Source organism: Diceros bicornis, chromosome 15, assembly GCF_020826845.1.
Source record: "Diceros bicornis minor isolate mBicDic1 chromosome 15, mDicBic1.mat.cur, whole genome shotgun sequence".
Classification (NCBI taxonomy): domain Eukaryota; kingdom Metazoa; phylum Chordata; class Mammalia; order Perissodactyla; family Rhinocerotidae; genus Diceros; species Diceros bicornis.
In genome coordinates, this window is record NC_080754.1 from 63494030 (window position 1) to 63513093 (window position 19064).

General features: G+C 41.1%; 1 protein-coding gene across 1 annotated transcript in view; it reads right to left on the bottom strand.

Annotated features, from left to right (window-relative positions):
• The window catches only part of VEPH1 (ventricular zone expressed PH domain containing 1), a 202995-nt gene that overhangs the window by 18527 nt on the left and 165404 nt on the right, over nucleotides 1-19064 (bottom strand). Inside the window, exon 12 of the mRNA XM_058556450.1 lies at nucleotides 3638-3755. Coding sequence (XP_058412433.1) covers nucleotides 3638-3755 — 118 coding nt within the window. The remainder of the gene's footprint in view (nucleotides 1-3637; nucleotides 3756-19064) is intronic.

The window sequence follows — 19064 nt, forward strand, 5'->3', positions numbered from 1 at the left end:
GATTGCTTCTTGGTCTTTCCAATATATTATAACATCACACAATAATTGTTCTCAGAATTTCCAGCATTCCACGTCCTTAACTTGGATTTGCCCTAGAGGTTGAAATCTCAGGTTCAGGAATTAAGCTGGGTGAAAATGCTGGTTCCACCACTTGGTAGCTGTGTGACCTTGGGGAAATTACTTAACCTCTCTGTTTCCTCATCTGCAAAATGGAGTCAATAATGATGAGAAAATGAGAAAAATGCATGTAAAGCTTAGCACATAGTTAGCATGATAAATGCCAGCAAATATAATTATTTCAGGACCCTTAGCTATTCTAGCATTGCTTCCTCTGATTTCATGTGCACCTAATTGGATAAAAGTATATTTTATTGAATACCAGATATTAAACTCCTGCGAATTTCTGTGTGTTGATGGTGGAGTTGGTGGGAGGATGAGTGGGGGCTGGTAAGGTGATGAGAATTTTACCTGAAGAGGGGAATGTATTAAGGTCACCACGTTAAGTCAGCTGATTTGCTGTCACTTTCTGAAGGGGTCCCATAGTTTAGTCTACACACTATTAAGAAGAATTTATATTTCAGGATGTTTTTCCTCATGTCTAGTTGAAATTTTCTAATTGCCTCATGTTTTGTTCCTCATTTATGGAGATGCTGGCCAGCGGTTTTTTTTTTTTTTATATTAGAACAATGAATACTTGACAGCAGTTATTGTATCATCTGTCAGTACCTTAAAAAAAAAAAGAACCCAAATCTAGTTTCTTTAGCCTTTGTCCTGGATTCCAATCCTACTTCTTTAGACCCCCCTCCCTCAGCTGACAGGGCACCTGGACCCTGCGGGGACACTGGTGAAACCCAGAACAGTAACAGGACTCAGGCACAGTGTGTCAGGAGCTGAGATAGTCAGGGAGTGGACTCTTTGTTTTATACAGAGCCACTTCTCTCAAGGAGCGAAGAAGCACTAACCTCCATTTACCAGATGCAAAATGCTGGTGTTCGTTTTTTTTTAAATCACTTTTTTTTTTTTTTTTTGCTGGGAAAGATTGGCCCTGAGCTAACATCTGTTGCCAATCTTCTTCTTCTTTTTTTTTCCTTCCCAAAGCCCCAGTACATAGCTGTATATTCTAGTTCTAAGTCCTTTTAGTTCTTCTATGTGAGTCGCCGCCACAGCATGGCTACTGACTGGGGATGGTATAGTGATGTATTTGATATGACTAACACATAATCACAATCTTGAAACATCTTATTTTAATATTCAAGGGATATTTGACTTTGCCATTTCTAAATATTATTCATTCATTCACTCACTGAACAGGTATTTATTGCATGCTAAAAACATACAAAGAAATATGCTAGATATTTCCATATATGCCTACTGGCCCTAACTGGATTATGAATACTTTCAGAGCAGAGAAGTTGTACCTTATTCATATTTTATCCTGAGGCTCAGCCTGTAGAAGACATTCAACCAAAGCAACAAACACACATTACTTAAGTGAAAAATGGGATGCAAGTCCAATGCCAGCTGTGTACAACCAAATAGCAAGAATGTCTTCAACATCTTTAAACTCACAATTAAAGCAGGACATGAATGCAGATATCATCTCCATGAATAATACATGTGTCAGCAGTATTATGTGGGAACTTGCATTTAGATTAAATATATAATTTGTATGCTTATATAAAAATAAGAAGATGAAATCAACAACCTATATAAACTTTTCAGGGAGTCAAGAGTTTTTGGTGAAAATAATAGTTTAAAATAGGATTTCTCTCACACTCGAGTCCTCTTTCATGTAGCAAAAGGAAATGAGCAAAGAAATCTAAGCACACTGAAGTTTCAGGGCCAAACATTTTGATTCAATATGTTCTGCTATAAAATATTTGGCCTTGTTTGAATTTTTATTGCTATATGTTCTCAGTCTATATTTAACTGTGAGAAACACAAGAAAGAGTGAATGTGCAAAACGTTCTTTTCAAGTGCACAGCAGTGAATTTGAGAAAACATGTATTAAAGGAACACTTTGTGTTTTTAACTTTCGGCCCCTTTCTTGCAGCCTCCCTCGGCCAGATACGGTGAAATGTTTATTGAAATAAAGACTCCACTTACTTGGAGTGAAAATTCTTAAGGGCCTCTCAGAGCCACCTAAGATAAGCACCTTACTTTGCCATGTTCTCAAATAAAGTTTCTTTTATGCTCTGTCTTTTTTATAGATGAAATAATGTCTCATTAGAAAGTGTTATAATGGAGACATTCAATTCCCCAATTCCTTATTATTTTTAATTAATTTTTTAAAAATTGGGGTGTCCACTCCGGTATCCACTCCATCCAGACCCTCTCCTCAGCCAACAGTCCGAGCCTCCCAAAGGCTGCCCTCCTTCACTGCCAGCATCTTCCATCTGCACCTTTCCCCTGGAGTAATACATTTTAATTGGCGCCTCTCCATGAACCTGTCACATCTCCATCTGGCCAAATAAACACATTTGTTTAAATTCAGTCTCAACTTCTTCGCAGTTAGCAAGAGGACAGACTTGCCACAATGGGTAATCGTTAAGATGCACAAAATCCTAAAATTTAAGAATGGGTGCAGGTGGTTTAATCAATGGCTCTCTAGAGGATGGCTCATCTACAAAGTGGCTTTGTGTTCAACAGTGTTTAACACTGTTCTCTTGGTCTAAACTGTGGTTCCTGAGCAGTGTCAGTGTTGAGAACTCTGTGTCCTCTCAGAGGGCAAATTAGTGATGAAATATTCCCTTTCCAAGCACAGCATGACTTTTTAAAGAAGGACTTATTATCGACCTTATTATCAACCTATTTCCACTGGACAGATTGGGAAAAGTGTAACCAGGAGGCAGAATGGTGGATGGTTAAGAGCATGGGCACTGGACTCAGATTGGGTTCAAATCCTGTCATTGTTAACTTATTACCTGTGTGACCTCAGGCAGTTACCAAATCGCTTGGTACCTCAGTTTCCCCATCAGCAAAATGGAGATAATATTAGTACTAACCTCATAAGGTTATTGTGAAGGCTCAATGAGATATCTGACATGTTTAGCATAAGGCGTGGCTCATATTCACTAACAATTATTATTTTTAGGCAAGGCCAGTAGACCAAATTCCTTGGGAAGCAGAAAGGAAGAGGAAGGGTGAATAACCAGCTATGAAGCTATTTCTCAAATAATTCCTTTCTCTTTAAGTGTTTCACTTTTTATGCAGTCAGTCATCAAGCAGAAGTGTAAGGGATGAGATGATACGGTCTGTGTGCTCACTCACTCGCTCAGTGTGGTCTCATTTCTGTGAGGCTCTTGACAGAATGCTTATTTTTGTCTAACCCTCAGGGTCATCTGGGTTAAAATGAAGAATGCTTTCGGGGCAAAATGGCCAGTCCTGCTTTCTTGATAGCCACATATATGGAAGGTATTATTTTTCTTGCTCATTTTGGGTTTATGTTTCTCTCCCTTTCAACATCTTCTGTTTTTCTTACTCCCACTTTGGTGAGATGCCTTTCTCAGCACAAAGCAGAGGCGATCAGGCACACCTCTGTGTTTATGCAAGAAGAGGGCAGGAAGAAGGGTGGGCTTACAGACCCTGTCAATCCCAAGGCCCCAACGACTCTGAGCAGCGAGGGCGGGGGTCTCACCGGTGGCTCTTTCAGGGTTGTTGCACATGAAGCATTGCCACGCTCCTGCTGCTTCGCTGAAGCCAAACACGTCAAAGAACCTCACTTCTTCCAGATGGAGCTGTACCTGGTCCAGATCCTGTTTCAGGAACACAAAGCACAAAGAACGTAAGCTGACCTGCCTGCTACATAGCGTTCTGAGACCGGGGAGGGGACGTGGAAGCAGGGCGGCCGATGCTCACACTCAGCGCTAAGGGCACGGAGGGAGCGTTGAGAAACCTTTCTTGGCCCACCTTGGAAAAGAACTGCCAACTCAAACTCTTCCAAGGGAGTACTCTTCAATACAGAGGGCAGAGGGCAGTGAGCCTGGGCCGCAGGGCGGGGCATCAGGGCTGCAGGGTGAGGTGTCAGAGCCGGAAGTGGCCCAGAATTTTTTGCATCTAGCGGCAGCTCCAGAATTTCTAAAAAGGGGGGGTATCCAGGTGGCAGTGTAGTTGAAAGGAATGCTGCCAGGGGATTTGTCTTTTATTTACACTTTACATAAAATTGAGAATCAAGTATTCATATGAAAAACTTATTTCTATTAGGTTGGCTTTGCAGGGGCTGATGGACGACGTGGGGAGGGCTTACTCCCCCAGCCCTGGGCTCCAGCACTCCTTTCGTTTTATGCTTGACCTGAAAAGAGTATGCAAATTTTTCATTCTACTCCTTAATATGGCTGTATTGGTTTTAATGGAAAACAATGTCTTACATTCCTTATCAGTAAATTAATTAACTTTTCCTCTTCCAAACGGTTGAGTAGAATTGACCCACCAAGAAGACTGCCCATGTTCTGCACTCTGTGGCATCATGCCAATGTGTTCCTGCCTAAGAGGCAGAGGAGAGAGGTTCCAGTAGCCTGTAAATGGATGGGAAACTATTCACCTAACCCAATTAACTAGCTCTGCTGTCCTCCCGAGGCTTTCCTCTTACGTAGATGACTGTGGCCTCTGCTGCAGCGTGGCTAGAACCGTACTCTGAAAAGGCTGCTTTCCTAAGAGGGACTGAATGTCTTGGCTAGCCTTGCGGCTACCCAGCTGACTTCTGTTTGTCCTGTGTTGAGTTGGGATTTTATTTCCTTTCCTCTGACCCACACACTCTTAACTTGTACCTGTAGTAACTGCTCTTGGTGCGCCCAAGAGCTGAGGGATGGAGGCGCTGTTTCCACTGCTTATGGTGGATCTAAAATAGAGAACATTCGAGTGGCTCCCCAGATCCTTCCCCAAAGTTTCTGGGTCCCAGGTCTACACTTCCTGACAGAGGTGAGAAGCGTGCTGGACTCCAAGCTCCTTGAAAGCAGAAGCACATCTACCTTGCTCACCGTTGTAGTCCCAGAGTCCAGTCCAATGTCAGGAATGGATTAACACGGTTGGTTTGCAGGCCCAGTGTAAACTTTTCCAATGAACTATATGAACACTATTATGAAAATTTAAAGGGAATTCTTTTTAGAGGACATTTACAGTCACTGGAACATAAGCACGATGAAGGCAGGGATTTTTTCTGTTGTTTGGCTGCTACAACCTCAGCACTAAAAATGCCTGTCACATAAGCAAGCATTACACAAATATTTGTGGAATAATGAAAGGGATAAACTGGGACTAGAGGTAAATACTTTTCAGCATCCTTTATGAAGACTACTATGGCTTGTGTTATAGGATTGGACATTTTGGAGGTTCAACACACTGAATACAGCATTTTGAGTTGCTAACATTTAATATCAGATTTTAGTTAGGCATTCCAACAGACACTGTATATACGAATGCTGTTTTAGCAAGAGTGATTTGGAATGTGTTCAATGGGAAAAAGGGAGGCTTTTTTTTTTTTTTTTTTTAAGCAGCTTCCTAAGATAAAGACTGAAGAAGCACCTGGGAATTTTGTAGGTTTCAAAGGATGAAATCCATATTAAAATTTATGGGGAAAAAGCAGATGTTCATAAATATCAGTTTCAAAACCGTGAAGTCTCTGAAGTCTGTCCTTGGCGATCGGCATGCCGACCACTTCTCTATTTACCGCACAATCAGGGGTCAATTTTTCATTCACCACAAACACTGCTAGCAAACAAAGGACCTAAAATAATACTTAAGGGTGCCTTTATGTTTCCTGTTCTGAGACCAGAAATGTCCCAGGTTGTTGCCTATAATACACATTAGTCTTGGCAAAAATTTACTTAAACAGTTGAAGACAGAGGGCAAGCTACTGCCCAGTGCTCACGTTCTGAAGTCAGAGCAGGCTGACCGCTCAGAGGAGGTAGGTGTTGGGCAAAGGAGACCACGTGGAGAAGGTGGACGGAGGTTCTGTGAACTGTTGAAGGCAGCAGTAACAGCCAGCTTTGAATAGAGAGACGGATGAAACTCATGTAGTTCCAGTTATTGGTGGAAAATCAAACAAAATGAATCACAAAACAAGCAAACACAAACCAACAACTAGTGATGCCTAAACTTATGGAATTTTGACTTCTTAAATGTGCTTGAGGTCATGATTTCTCTTCTTTATCCTGCTGGGTCCTATGGCTTCCTCAGACCTTGCCTGAGAATTGCTATATGGCTTCTATGTTTTTTATTTTGTAAGACAAGAGAACTAAAACTGATTTGTTTAGAGAATTACAAACTTCCTTTAAGACAACTAGACTCCAGGAGAGTAATAAAAATCATTCATATCTAACTAGAGTCACGCCCTGAGTATTTCAGTGCAATAGGATTGTGGTGGACAGATCCTAGGGTGACTCCCCCCCAATAATTTCCATCTCCTGGTGTTCATCCCTTTGTATGATTTCCTCCACTTAAGTGTGAGAGGGATCTGTGACTTGCTTCTACCCAACAATATGGCAAAGGTGATAGGATATCAATCCCACGATTATGTTATAATACACACACACACACACACACACACACACACACACACACACACACAGGACCTGTCTTGCTAGCAGATGCATGAGGAGACTCTGTAGCTGGCCTTGCAGAAGCAAGCTGCCATGTTGTGAACTGCCTAGGAAGAGGGCCACATGGCAGGGAACTGTGAGTAGCCTCTAGAACCCAAAGGCAGCCTTTAGCCAACAGCCAGTAGGAGATCCAGGCCTTCAGTCCTACAACCCCAAATAAATGATTTCTGCCAACAACCTGAGTGACTTTGGAAGTAGACCCTTCCCATTCAAACCTCCAAATAAGATCACAGCCCTGCCAATATCTTGATTGCAGCCTTGTGAAACCTTGAGCAGGGGACCCAGCTAAATCACAGCAGACTCCTGACCTAAGGAAACTGTGAGATAACAAATATGTGTTGTTGTAAGCTGCTAGGTTTGTGGTAATTTGTTATGCAGCATTAAGAATCAATACTGGGGGGCCAGCCCTGTGGCTTAGTGGTTAAGTGCACGTGCTCCGCTACTGGCGGCCCGGGGTTCCCATCCCGGATGCACACCGACGCACCGCTTGTCCAGCCATGCTGAGGCGATGTCTCACATACAGCAACTAGAAGGATGTGCAACTATGACATACAGCTATCTACTGGGGCTTTGGGGAGAAAAAGGGGAAAAAAAGAAGGAGGATTAGCAATAGATGTTAGCTCAGAGCCGGTCTTCCTCAGCAAAAAGAGGAGGATTGGCATGGGTGTTAGCTCAGGGCGGATCTTCCTCACAAAAAAAAAGAATCAATACTGGGATTGTACCATGAGGAAGAAGGGAAGGCAACACTCTGCTGGCCAATTCTCAATGAAAATGATGATTCTATTTAAAGGGTCACATTCTTCCAAGTACACTCCAAATCAGGCCTCAGTAAAACCCAAATATTGACTTTCAAATGATTTCTGTCAACTTAAAGAAAAAGATATATAATCATAGTAAGCACGCACTAAGGATTTTCCTGATAAACACCATCTAATTCAATTTTTAATTTTTTTGTGTGTGAGGTGATCAGCCCTATGCTAACATCTGCCACTCCTCCTCTTTTTTTTTTTTTCTTTGCTGAGGAAGACTGGCCTTCGGCTAACATCCATGCCCATCTTCCTCCACTTTATATGGGACGCCGCCACAGCACGGCTTGCCAAGCAGTGCGTCGATGAACGCCCGGGATCCGAACCGGCGAACCCCAGGCTGCCGCAGCGGAGCACACGCACTTAACCTCTTGCACCACCAGGCTGGCCCCAAACACCGTCTAATTCAAAAGGGATAAAACCTGTGGAGGGAAAATGACGTTTTTAAACAGCTGATTAAATGAGTGTTTCTCCAGTTTTAGAAAAAATTCATTAATGGGAGTAGGAATTTGGAAAACTACATAAAAATTCTCTTGCGAAGCTTCTTAAGGGAAAAATAAGCCAGGTAGCCTGGAAAGATGAGAGGAAATGTACGACATTATTTTGATGACAATGACAGCATGAGTCAATGCTACGAATTCTGTAAAAGTGCTGAGTGGCATCTGGCTCTTATACTGTGGTCTATGTACTGCAAGAGGGTACTGGGAAAAGTTTTCCAGAAATCAGTGAAAGTATACCTCTTGGAGAACTTTTGGTTCCGGCACATTTAAATTCTGTTCTAAAGCAATTCTGTTTTTGCACAGATACAAAATATAGGTACCTCAAGTGCTCGTGTGCCTGTGGTTAATAGGATCAACTCTAGGCACATACTTCAAGTATGTTTTAAGAATTGTAAACAAGAGTTTGTTTGTTTTTTTTAACAAGCCCCAATATCTTCACATAATAGTAAGGCTTTATGTCTTTATGGTTATTTCTAGTACACATGTTCTAACTATATGGAGGCCAGGTTGCGAAATAAACTTATTGAGGGAAGTAAATTAATAATTCATCTTTATATTGTTCATCTTTATATTATTTATATTGTCCTACATTGTGTAGGCATAGTGTCTTGTAAGAAACACTGTATGTTGAATGAGTAAACTAGCAAAAGAGACTCTGAAGAATATTTATGCTATAGTTTAATTTTTTAATTTATTTCAGTTTCTGAAAAATATTACTATTAAGTTGAATTCATAGCTCTTAGTATTCACAGCACCTGGTGTCAGGAACCAAGGATAAATAGATGAAGGAGACACAGTCCGCTATTCCAAGGACATGAGAACGTAATTCGTTGGGTCCACACTATTCACAGAGGAAAACTGGAATACACTTTCATTTGTGTTGGGTTGTTATTGTTATTAAGCTTCTTCTGCTGTGATTCTTTTGGACCTCAACTGGATCAAAGCTCCTTAGCAAGAAGACTGATTTCTATATTACTGTGTAGTTTCTGAAAATACTTAGTATAGCACTTTGCCTATGGTAGATGTTCAATGAATTTTTATAAATTTTTACTAATTGAGACACAGAGATTTTATCTCTGATTTACATCAATAGTGGCATTTAGGTCTTCGATTTTCATGTCTATTCAACTATGACCATTAAGCCCTTTCAGAACATATTTCTTTTTAAAAAAATATACTTGTATCTCTACACATATTATAGGAATTTATTTTATTTAATTTTATGAAACAAGTTTTTAGAATAAAATGTTAGTAATTGAAGAAGAATCTTTGTCTGAATTCATCAATATAGCATGCTGACTGCTTGTTCTCAAGACTCTCAGTTTTTCCAGATCACCAGTTCTCAGGACGTGTTGGCATCAGAAATCCCAGGGAAACTTGTTACAAACATCAGATACAGGTTCCTCCCCTGGAAACCGAACCCAGTTAATCTGTGTTCAGGTCTGGAATCTGCATTTCTAAACAAGGTCCCCAAGTTATTCTGATGTGTACTGACTGGGAAATTAATCTTACACCCTTGGGAACAGATGTGGGGATGGCTGATGTGTCTCCATTAATTGGTATTTGAGGAATTTGTCAATCCTCCTGTGTATATTTTCATACTTTTCCACAACAGTTTGCTTTCATATGACACAATATATAATCTGGTTGCAAGAGCAAAAATTCCATTCTTGAAAATCACAGATGTTATTATTCCAAATTGCACAATATGGAAGGAAGAGATGAGGCATGAAAACTGAGCTTGTTGGGCCTTATTTGAAACTTGGCAGAAGGCTGGGGGATGTGTGAGGAGGGAGGTGAGCAACAGGGAGGTGAGCAGAGGCAGCAAGAGCGCTGACCTGGAAGAGCTCAGCGTGTGTTTCAGTTTCAACGTGGTTGTCACACGTGTGCTGTGTTTCATTGTCTCTACCAGATTAGTAAGGGGACTCTAGGTACACATGAGTATATGAGGTCATTGTGGCAAGCTTCTTACTTGGGTCTGGCTCCAAGTGGCTGGAAGAAAGCACTCATGTTTAATCCATTTCTGAGAAGTTCTGAAGAACTCTTTCATTTAAGAACCAACAAATATGATAGAATATTTGATTTGATTCAAAAAGTCAAATTTTCACACTCACTTAAGGATCACGAAAAAATAATTTGATTACAGAATGCTGGCAGTAAACACGACAAGAGTTAAATAAAGTAGTTTATGGAAAATCTAATATAAGCATATGGATTGGGTAGAAAATAAAGGTGGAAGATTGGATGAAGCTTCATAAATGTTTGATAAATTCATACTTAATTTCTTTACAAATCCAATTTCCTTTAAATTTTAGCCCATTAAAACCAGCAAAGTATTTTTTATCAGTGTGGAAGCAATGGCAAAAGACTACCCATGTCCAAAATGTCAAGAAAATCTTGACGGTTCTACAGTGGTGACAGAAGTAAAATGTAATCACCAGAAGTGTTGGCAATGGAAGCCTGCGTTCACATGGGATCTGCTGTCACATTGGAAAGCAAAGAATTGCAGTGATTTTTTTCTAATCTATGGGTGCCATCTGCATTTAACAACCATGTATTGAGCATTTGTACTACTTTGCACAACTACGTGGTACTAGACCACAGAGGGGGCTGATGTGGAGAGAGCTCACTGGAGGGGCTTTGTTGTTCTTCCTTTGGAACTCAGTTAGCGAGACAACCATGCTCCTCAGCCATGTAGGTTATTTTGTTGGGGGTGAGGTCCTTCTCTTGTTGTCTTATTTTTCCCCTTTATCCCTGATACAGCTTTCATTCCCAGACTGCTCCTCCCCCACCCCCTTACTTAAGTTCTCACTCTTTGGGGTTTGATATATGTCTTTGAACAGATATGTCTTCTTGAAAAATATGTAGCAATGTTTAGTGTATTTTTCATTTTCACAAATGATGTTATGCCATAGACCACATTCTATTTCTTGCTCGTTTCACTCAAGATCTCTCCATGGTGTCCTATGTGTATTTAGTTTGTTGCTTCTACTGCTGCAAAGTGATTTCATGTGTGCATTCCCTCCAAACTTTTCATCTAACCATTCACCTAGTGATGGGCACCAGTATGCCTCCGCCTTTGCACTTACATGAACCACGCAGCAGTGAATGTCTTCATACCTGTCCCCTTGCAGACCTGAGTAAGAATTTTTCTGGGATAATCATTCAGGAGTAGAATTGCTGAATCATAAGGTGTGTGTAAGATTGTAGAGAAAATATTTTTATGTTTCTGCACAGTTTGGGCTTTCTCAGCAAATTTTACTGAAACTTGGGACCTGGGCTAAAAGAACAAGCTTTAGAAGTTAATTTATGACTAATCAGAAAGTGAGAGACCATCTAGGGAGATTTATTTTCTCAGAAGTATGTGTTTACATTTGAAGGTGGGGATGAGACCCAGGATTTGGAGACATCCCTGGTTGTCAAGCTGGAGACACTAGTCTTATCCTCCCCTGGAGAGATTTATTTTTTTATTTTTTATTTTTTTTCTGGAAAAGATTTGCCTTGAGCTACCATCTGTTGCCAATCTTCCTCTCTTTTTTTTTTTCCTCCCTAAAGCCCCAGTACATAGTTGTATATTCTAGTTGTAGGTCCTTCTAGTTCTTCTATGTGAGCCACTACCACAGCATGGCTCCTGAAGATGAGCAGTGTGGTTCCACGCCTAGGAACCAAACCCAGGCCTCTGAAGCAGAGTGCGCTGAACTTTAACCACTAGGCCATCAGGGCTGGCTCTCGAGAGATTTATTTATATCTCAAAAGGTAAGAGTAGGAACCCAGGAGCCTTCCCAAGAAGCAAAGATTTTTCTCCCCTTCTTTCAGATAAGTGGGGGTGCTGTCCCTCCCCTATATAAACATCCTGAGTCATGTTTTAAGGGTTCCTTACCTACAGTACAGACCCTAGTATATGGAGGATGACATCTAGTTCTCATCGTATTGCCCCAGCGTTAACAACTGAGGCAAAGGGGAATTGGCTAGGTTATTTGCTGTAAATAATAATAATCTGCTCTGTTCCAGAAACCTTGCTTGCATGAGCCATCAAAAAATTTAACATTATGCATATCCTTAACTTCAGTAGGTTCTGATAAATTGCTTTCCAGAATGGCTGTCCAAGTTACATTCCCACCAGCATGTCATGAAAAATTACTTTTCCACATCACAATGGAAAGTCTTCCTAGGCTCTAAAGATTCTGGAAGAATTACCACCAACAACCCCTTTCTCATGTCTGAAACAGACCATGCTTTTGGTGACCACAGTCATATTGGTCTGATTGCACCAGGGGCTGGCGACAGTCTTTGATGACTTCTTAAGCCATTGCATCTTAAACCATGGGAGAAATCAACCATACTCCTGTGGAAAATGTTGTACTTTTCTCCACCTTTACTGCCTTTTGCTCTCATAAAAAGCATTTCAGGTTCTGGGAATCTGGTCACCCTTTTTAGGTACAATTATTTTAATACACTAGTTCATATCAACATTTGGTGAGAGTCTAGTTTTATTTTAGGAAATCATTTTATTGATGTGTTTACTACTTGGAGCAGTTACAAAGGGGATAAACTGACTCGATCGTGGATTTAGGGAGAAAGCATTGCTTCACACGACATGGGAATTTCAAATGTGCCCATTTAGTCATTCAGCTAGAGCACAGCACTAAGCATTGGTGAAGTAATAGAGATCAGATGGGAGAAGTTGCACTACCCCTCAGTAGAGAAGTGGATAAAGTAAACTCTGGTCTATTTATACAATGGAAAATTTTATAGATGTTAAAATGAATGAGTTAGCTCTACATATATGAACAGACATTTTTTAAAAACATACTGTTAAGCATAGAAAGTATATTGCAAAAGATACATGCAATACGATAAAACGTGAAATTTTTAAAAAATAATAGTACAAAAACGTTCATGGAAATAATACACACCAACCTCTGGAGAGTATTTGCAACAGTTTCTTTCTTTTTTGTAAAGGAAAATATTTGAAGTAAATATGGAAGAAAGGTAAACATCTCTTCTATCTTGTGGTGGGAATGGATATTGTCTTTCTGTACTTTTCTGAATTTATGAGCTATTTCATAATCTAATAAAAAATAAAAGTGAGGCAGAGAACATGATGAGACAAAGAGACTGGCAGGGGTTAGACTGTGTGAGGAAGAAAGATTCTGCACATGGGGGCCTCCTTGGTACCCCTTAAATCCCTTGTGGAGGAGTCCCCTTATTTTGCTTGTGTGAGGCTGGCCTTGGTGGTAAAGGTCATTAAAGGACCATCTCTTTCTCCTGATTTTTGCTTTTATTCTTGTCGGGGCTCCATATCAAAGGTTCTTTTAATCTAGCTCTTCAAACTCAGAGACAAAGGGATAAACATGGAATGAAAAGGGTTTGAAATATATTTTATTGTTTTGTTTTGGAAAACAAAACTAACCAAACCCAAACCGTGCTGACCTCAAGTTCCGTCCTAGGGAGGAGTTACAGAGTGCGCTAAATGACACGAGTGATACTGAAAGAGAAAAGTTTTTTCTGCAGAGTGGGATGGTATAAAGAATGTAGCTCTTTTGGAGCCACAAGAGCTGAGTTTGAGCCCTGCCACTATCATTCACTAGCAGTTCTTGGGAAATATCTTAATTTCTCAGCGTTGTCAGTGTACTCTTCAATCTGTCAAATGCCTGTGATCCCTGAGTTGTCTCCTTCAGAGTTGTGGCCGAAATCGTTTCATAGATAATTACACTACTTTGTAAACTGTAGAGAAATAATACAAAGTAGTGATAATGATGATGATTTGAACAAAGCAAGATAATAAGCTCCTTTTTATGCATATAAAATATAGTGGTTTTTGTCTCTTAGCTAGATAAATATATGTAAATCTTTCTGAAATGAATGACTTGTTTAAAAAACACTGCTGTTAGGCGCCTGAGAAGCATATTTCATTTTCTAAAAGCAAGTAACATACTTAGCTGTCTGTTTTTGTTAGTTTGTTGTCAAACCTAGGAATATTGGGTGTCATGAGATGCAAACATAGAAGGATGTAATGCAACGTGAACCTTTGAAAGGGGACTAATAACATGTGCATGTTGATGAGGCCATAATGAGATGTACAAATAGAAATGCACATAGAAGCGTGCATGGGCAACAGTGTAATGAGATGCATAAATGGATAGGTGTACTGATAAAGGCATTTGGGGGGATGTAATGTGATTTCCAAATGGAAGCATTAAATGGGGAGGGAGGAAAGGGCAGGTTGTGATAAGAGGCAGAGTGAAAGAATGCAGTGCTCTGCATGAACGGAGGAGCTAATAATACGTGCATGATGAGGATGTAATGAGATAAAAATGGAATGGCATAATGAGGTTCACAGATGGAGGGATGTAATGAGTGGTGCAGAAAGGAGGGAATAATGACAAGCATAAAAGGAAGGATTTAATACTACAAATAAAGAAATGGACATAAGGAGATGTGAGGACTGAAAGGAGGAGCAGAAAAAGAAGGGACGCTGGTGAAGTGATGGTAGATAACAAGATGGGCAATGGAGGACTCTAATGAGATGCTGACATTAAAGGGTGCAACGAAGTGCGCCCATTTAGGGACTAATTAGATACACACATGGGATTAGAATGAGGTACTCAGTAGAATGAGGTATCTGGGCCCTGATCAGACACAGACCATAGCATTCACTTCGTAAGAAGAAGGTGAAAATGGACAAAATTCAGAGCAGGGCCTCAAAGATATCTGAATTGTTACAAACCCAGAAAAGAGAAAACTAAATAGGGATTTAACCACAGCCTCGAAGTTGATGAAGTAATGGTTTGATAGGTGCTGTTTATGGGACACTTACTCCGTGGCAGGTGCTCTGCTGGGTGTTTAACTAAATGCATCATCTCATTTCCCCTTCCTAGCAACCCTCTCAGAGGCAGGTGGATTTGTTCCTAGTTTACAGATGAAGAAATGGAGCTTCAGTGGGGTTAACCAACTTGCCCAGGTCCTGGAGCAAGTCGGTGGTGGTGGAGATGTGACTGAAGCCCAGTCAGCTGGATTCCAGTTGTCTTTCCTCTCTTCTGGTGTTTCTCTAAGAGTAGTCTGTGGGTCCAGCCTCACAGTCACCTGGATCACTTGTTAAAGATGCAGAATCCCAGGCCCACTCCAGCGAGTACCATTTGCAAGATCCAGAGGCCCAGGAACTTGCATTTAGACAAGCTCTCTAGGGACTCCTGCACGCACTGAGGTCTGGGAACTATCAGAGAAACCGGCACTAGAGTGGGGGTGCTCTCAGGCTTCCCGTGAGCTCTGGTGGGAGATCACGAAGAAAGGGGCTTACATTCAGCATGAGCAATGTTGGTTGGCTGCAAGGGAGACTATAGAAGGAATCGCCAGACCCTGGAATGAGGCATCAAATGATTCTGTATTTAGCAGAGGACTTAAAAAAAAGTCCCCTTCCCCTCAGACTGGTCTTCAGTAGGAACCCCAAATTATATTGAAAATAGCATAAAAATGCAAAAATGTATTGAAAATAATTAGACTCTAGGAAATATTTGTTTATTGAATTCAAAAACACAAAGATTACTCCACGGTCCATAATCCCTAAAGGAAAGAGGATAATGTGTCCTTAGAACCAAAAGTTTGCCAATCTACATGCAACTTTCAGGGTCCTAAAAATAAAAGCAAATCGTGCCACTGACTTCTCTTTCTTGACATTGTCTAGTATTGAGATATCTAAATTGCCGTGATTTTTTAGATTAAAAAAACCCAGAATTTATATTTTGAAGCATGTGTAAAACTTGGATGACTACTCACATTTTAGCGATTTTTAGAAATCTCTTTCAGAATTGTTTTTAGAGTATATTCATGAGTGCACAAGAAAAAGTTTCATTACTTTAGTGAAAACCGGCTTTCAGCTTGGAAAATTATTATTCAGTTTGAGCAGTCTCCTTTTATAACAGGCCTGGGCCTGGATAAATTTTGGCTAATGTGAGAATAAAGCTTGTTCTCAAACGATGAAAGCTTTGTCCTTCACGTTGTTTAGAGGGGTCCTGCAGAGGAAGGGCAGCGAAATGATACCAGTCACAGTGGCCTGAGCCGTTACTATGTGCCAGACCCTGTTCCAAGGATTTTACATGTATTGTGTCTTCTAAATCTCAGAACATCGCTGGGAAGTGGGTACTAGTATCTTCTGCACTTCGCGGGTCAAGAAGGTGGGGCACAGAGGACTTGAAGAAAAGGACTGGTGAGTGGTGGAGCCAGGACCCACTCCAGCCTGAGCTTCTAGCTACCACACTTCCACTTTGCCGGAAAAGAGGTGCCGTTCATTCTAATAGTTTAGTGCCTAGCATTCGTAGGAGTTCACACAATATCCATGATAGCATCGAGGGAAACAAGAAAAGGGGAACAAGAAAAAGATTTTACTCATGCACTGATTATTTAAGAAAAGAACCTAAACCACGGTTGGATTAGAACAGACATTTCAGAGGGACTGCATACCTCTGTTCCCCCAGGAATAGAGTTTATTTCGTTAACTATTTTCTAAAGGGTTTTTTTTTTTTTTTTTTATTCCTTGACTGATGCAGAACATCTGGCCGACTGTGAAGGAATGTTCACTACAGTAGTAAAATTGACATGCTTCATTATGGGACAGCCTGGCTTGTGAAACTTGAAGGAAATACAATACATGTGATAATCCAGGATTTAAACTAAACTGAGAAAATATTTCTTATGCCAATTTTAATATCTTTAAAAAGTGTATGTACAACATAAGTACAGTAGATGTGGATGGTGGTTAGGAAGATAGTAATAGTGTGTGCTAATTAGCCAAGTATAAGGGTAATAATTTTCTAATTTTTCAATAGTGAATGGAACTGTCACTTAGGTTCAATGTGTTTAGAAAATCATGTGCAATCACTTTATATAATGAGTTGCGTGTATGGAATTGTTTAAATGAGGGGCCCTATAGATTGTTATAATGTATAGCTGTTAAGGGAAAAAGAAGGGTCCAAATGAAGGTAGAGACAGTATTTGGGGAGGCAAAATCTAGAATTTGGCTGGACTTCCACACTCAGTGGTCCTAAGGCATCAATAAAAGTCATGCTTGCAAAAGTCTCCAGACTATGTGAGGTCTCAAGGACTCTTTTCACCTTCCAGCCTCTCCTCTTACTTTAATTGCGGTAATCCCCGATGAACTATTGCGGAGGAGTTTGAGTCCGACGATACTACATAAACTGTGATAAAAATGCATTTTGTGATTCAGCTAATACTCTCCCAGGGCTACTTAGCATCGCAAGCCTTAGGCAGGGAGCATGGTGTCAACGCGGCCGTGGTCCGGGTTAGCCTTACCTGCCTCGCCGCCGCGGGCTGCCTGTCTCAGTTTTGGCCTGCAGCGTGGTGGGTGAGCTGGTGCCCCCGCTCCCCTGTGGAATTGTAGACCCCGTGTGGGGCCGGGAGGAGGAGCAGAGGGTCTTGTGGAGAGAAGTTCAGCACAAATCTACCATGTTCTTAATCCAGAAAATGACTTTTTTTTCCTGGGCTCTAAAGACTTTCCGTTTCCCAAATTGGGTTTGCTGTGTGTAGATTCTTCCTCGTCAGCATTTTAAATCCTTTCTTTTGCATCTTTACCCTCTATCTTCTCGAACACAGATCTCCCCTACCCTGAAACCTGTCACCATTTTATTACCACTCAACCAAAACGCAAAAGGTGTGGCCTTTTGTAAACTCCATTCTATCCTTGAACAGCTGATCACTGCTGGAGAAAATCGTATTTCCGTTTTACTTTAAATCCATTATCTCAGATCCCAAGTGGGTGTTCCTCATCCTGACAGTCCTGCTGTTTTTCTCTAGTAAGTTCATGGCTCCTTTCCGAGAATTTCATTTCAGACTTGCTCTTTCCTCAAACCTCCTGCATTCTACCTCCCTCCCCCACCCCACTTTCAGCTGATGGCCTCACCTCTCATTTCACTGAAAAAGTTGAAATGCCGTAAAAAAAACCTCACTCATCTTTCCACCATCAAATCTGCTAGTTGATCTGGGTCTGTATGCAGTCCTTTCCTCTCATTGCTCATCATTCTCACTCTCTCTACGGCATCGTCCCGACAGCTTACAAACATGCTCTGGGCGCTTCCATTTAAACCACCTCCATACTTCCTCCATCACCAACTCATTCAGTGCCAGACTTTTAAAACAGCTCTCTACATATGCTGTCTCCCTCCTCATTCTTTCCTTCTCCTTTCTCCACCTACTCCTGTTTGAACCTTGCCATTAAAATGGCTCTTTCCAAGTTGCCAGATTGGATGGACACTTTTCTGTACTTGTCTTCCTTATCTGGCTGCCAAATCCCACCCACTTCCCTCCTCTTTCTTGGACACTCTCTTAAGATCTGTGACCCCTACACTCTCTGGGTTTCTTTCGTCTCTCAGCTGCTGTCTGGACTCAATCCTGAACCAAGTCCTTTTCCTCTCTCAGCTCTCTTTCCAGCTTGCTTTAATCTTCCTGTGGCTTTTATCATCTATCTGCTGATGTGCCCTCATTTCTATTTCTGGCCTAAACCTCTTCACATTTGCCTACTAGACAATTCCACTGGCACATCTCACAGGCATTTTAAACTTAAGCTGTTTGCGAGTCTCCCTCACCCTTACACCCCACTCACTAGCTTGTTAGGTCCCTTTTCCTCCAAAATTTGGATTGACTGTGTCATTTATTTCTACCCCTTTAAGCTATTCTCATCTCTCGTCTGGATCAGCAGTGGTCTCCTTTGTGACTCCCTCATTCTGCTTCTGCCCTTTTCTGATCCGGTCTCCACACAGCAGAGAGTGATCTTTTGAAAACAGGCTGGGTAATGTCTGCTGCTCAGAACTCTTCGGGACTTCCCGTAGACTGCGTAGAGTCTGAGCTCCTTGCCGTGGCTCCCAGGCCAGCGCTACCTTCCCCCAGACAAACTCTCTGGTCTTCACTCTCCCTTTTGTTCATGGGGCTCCACCCTAATCCTCTTCCTCCTTCCAACACTGTGGGACAGGTTGAGATCACTCCTGGGGTGGACATGACCATCCACAGTGATGGAGGAAGAAGAAAATACTACAACTTTCACTTGTAAGTTTTCCATCTCATCCTTTAAAATTTCTATTTTTGAATATGTTTTATTATCCAAATAATGAGCATACGAATACAAGTATGTAACTTATAAGTAAATAAATATA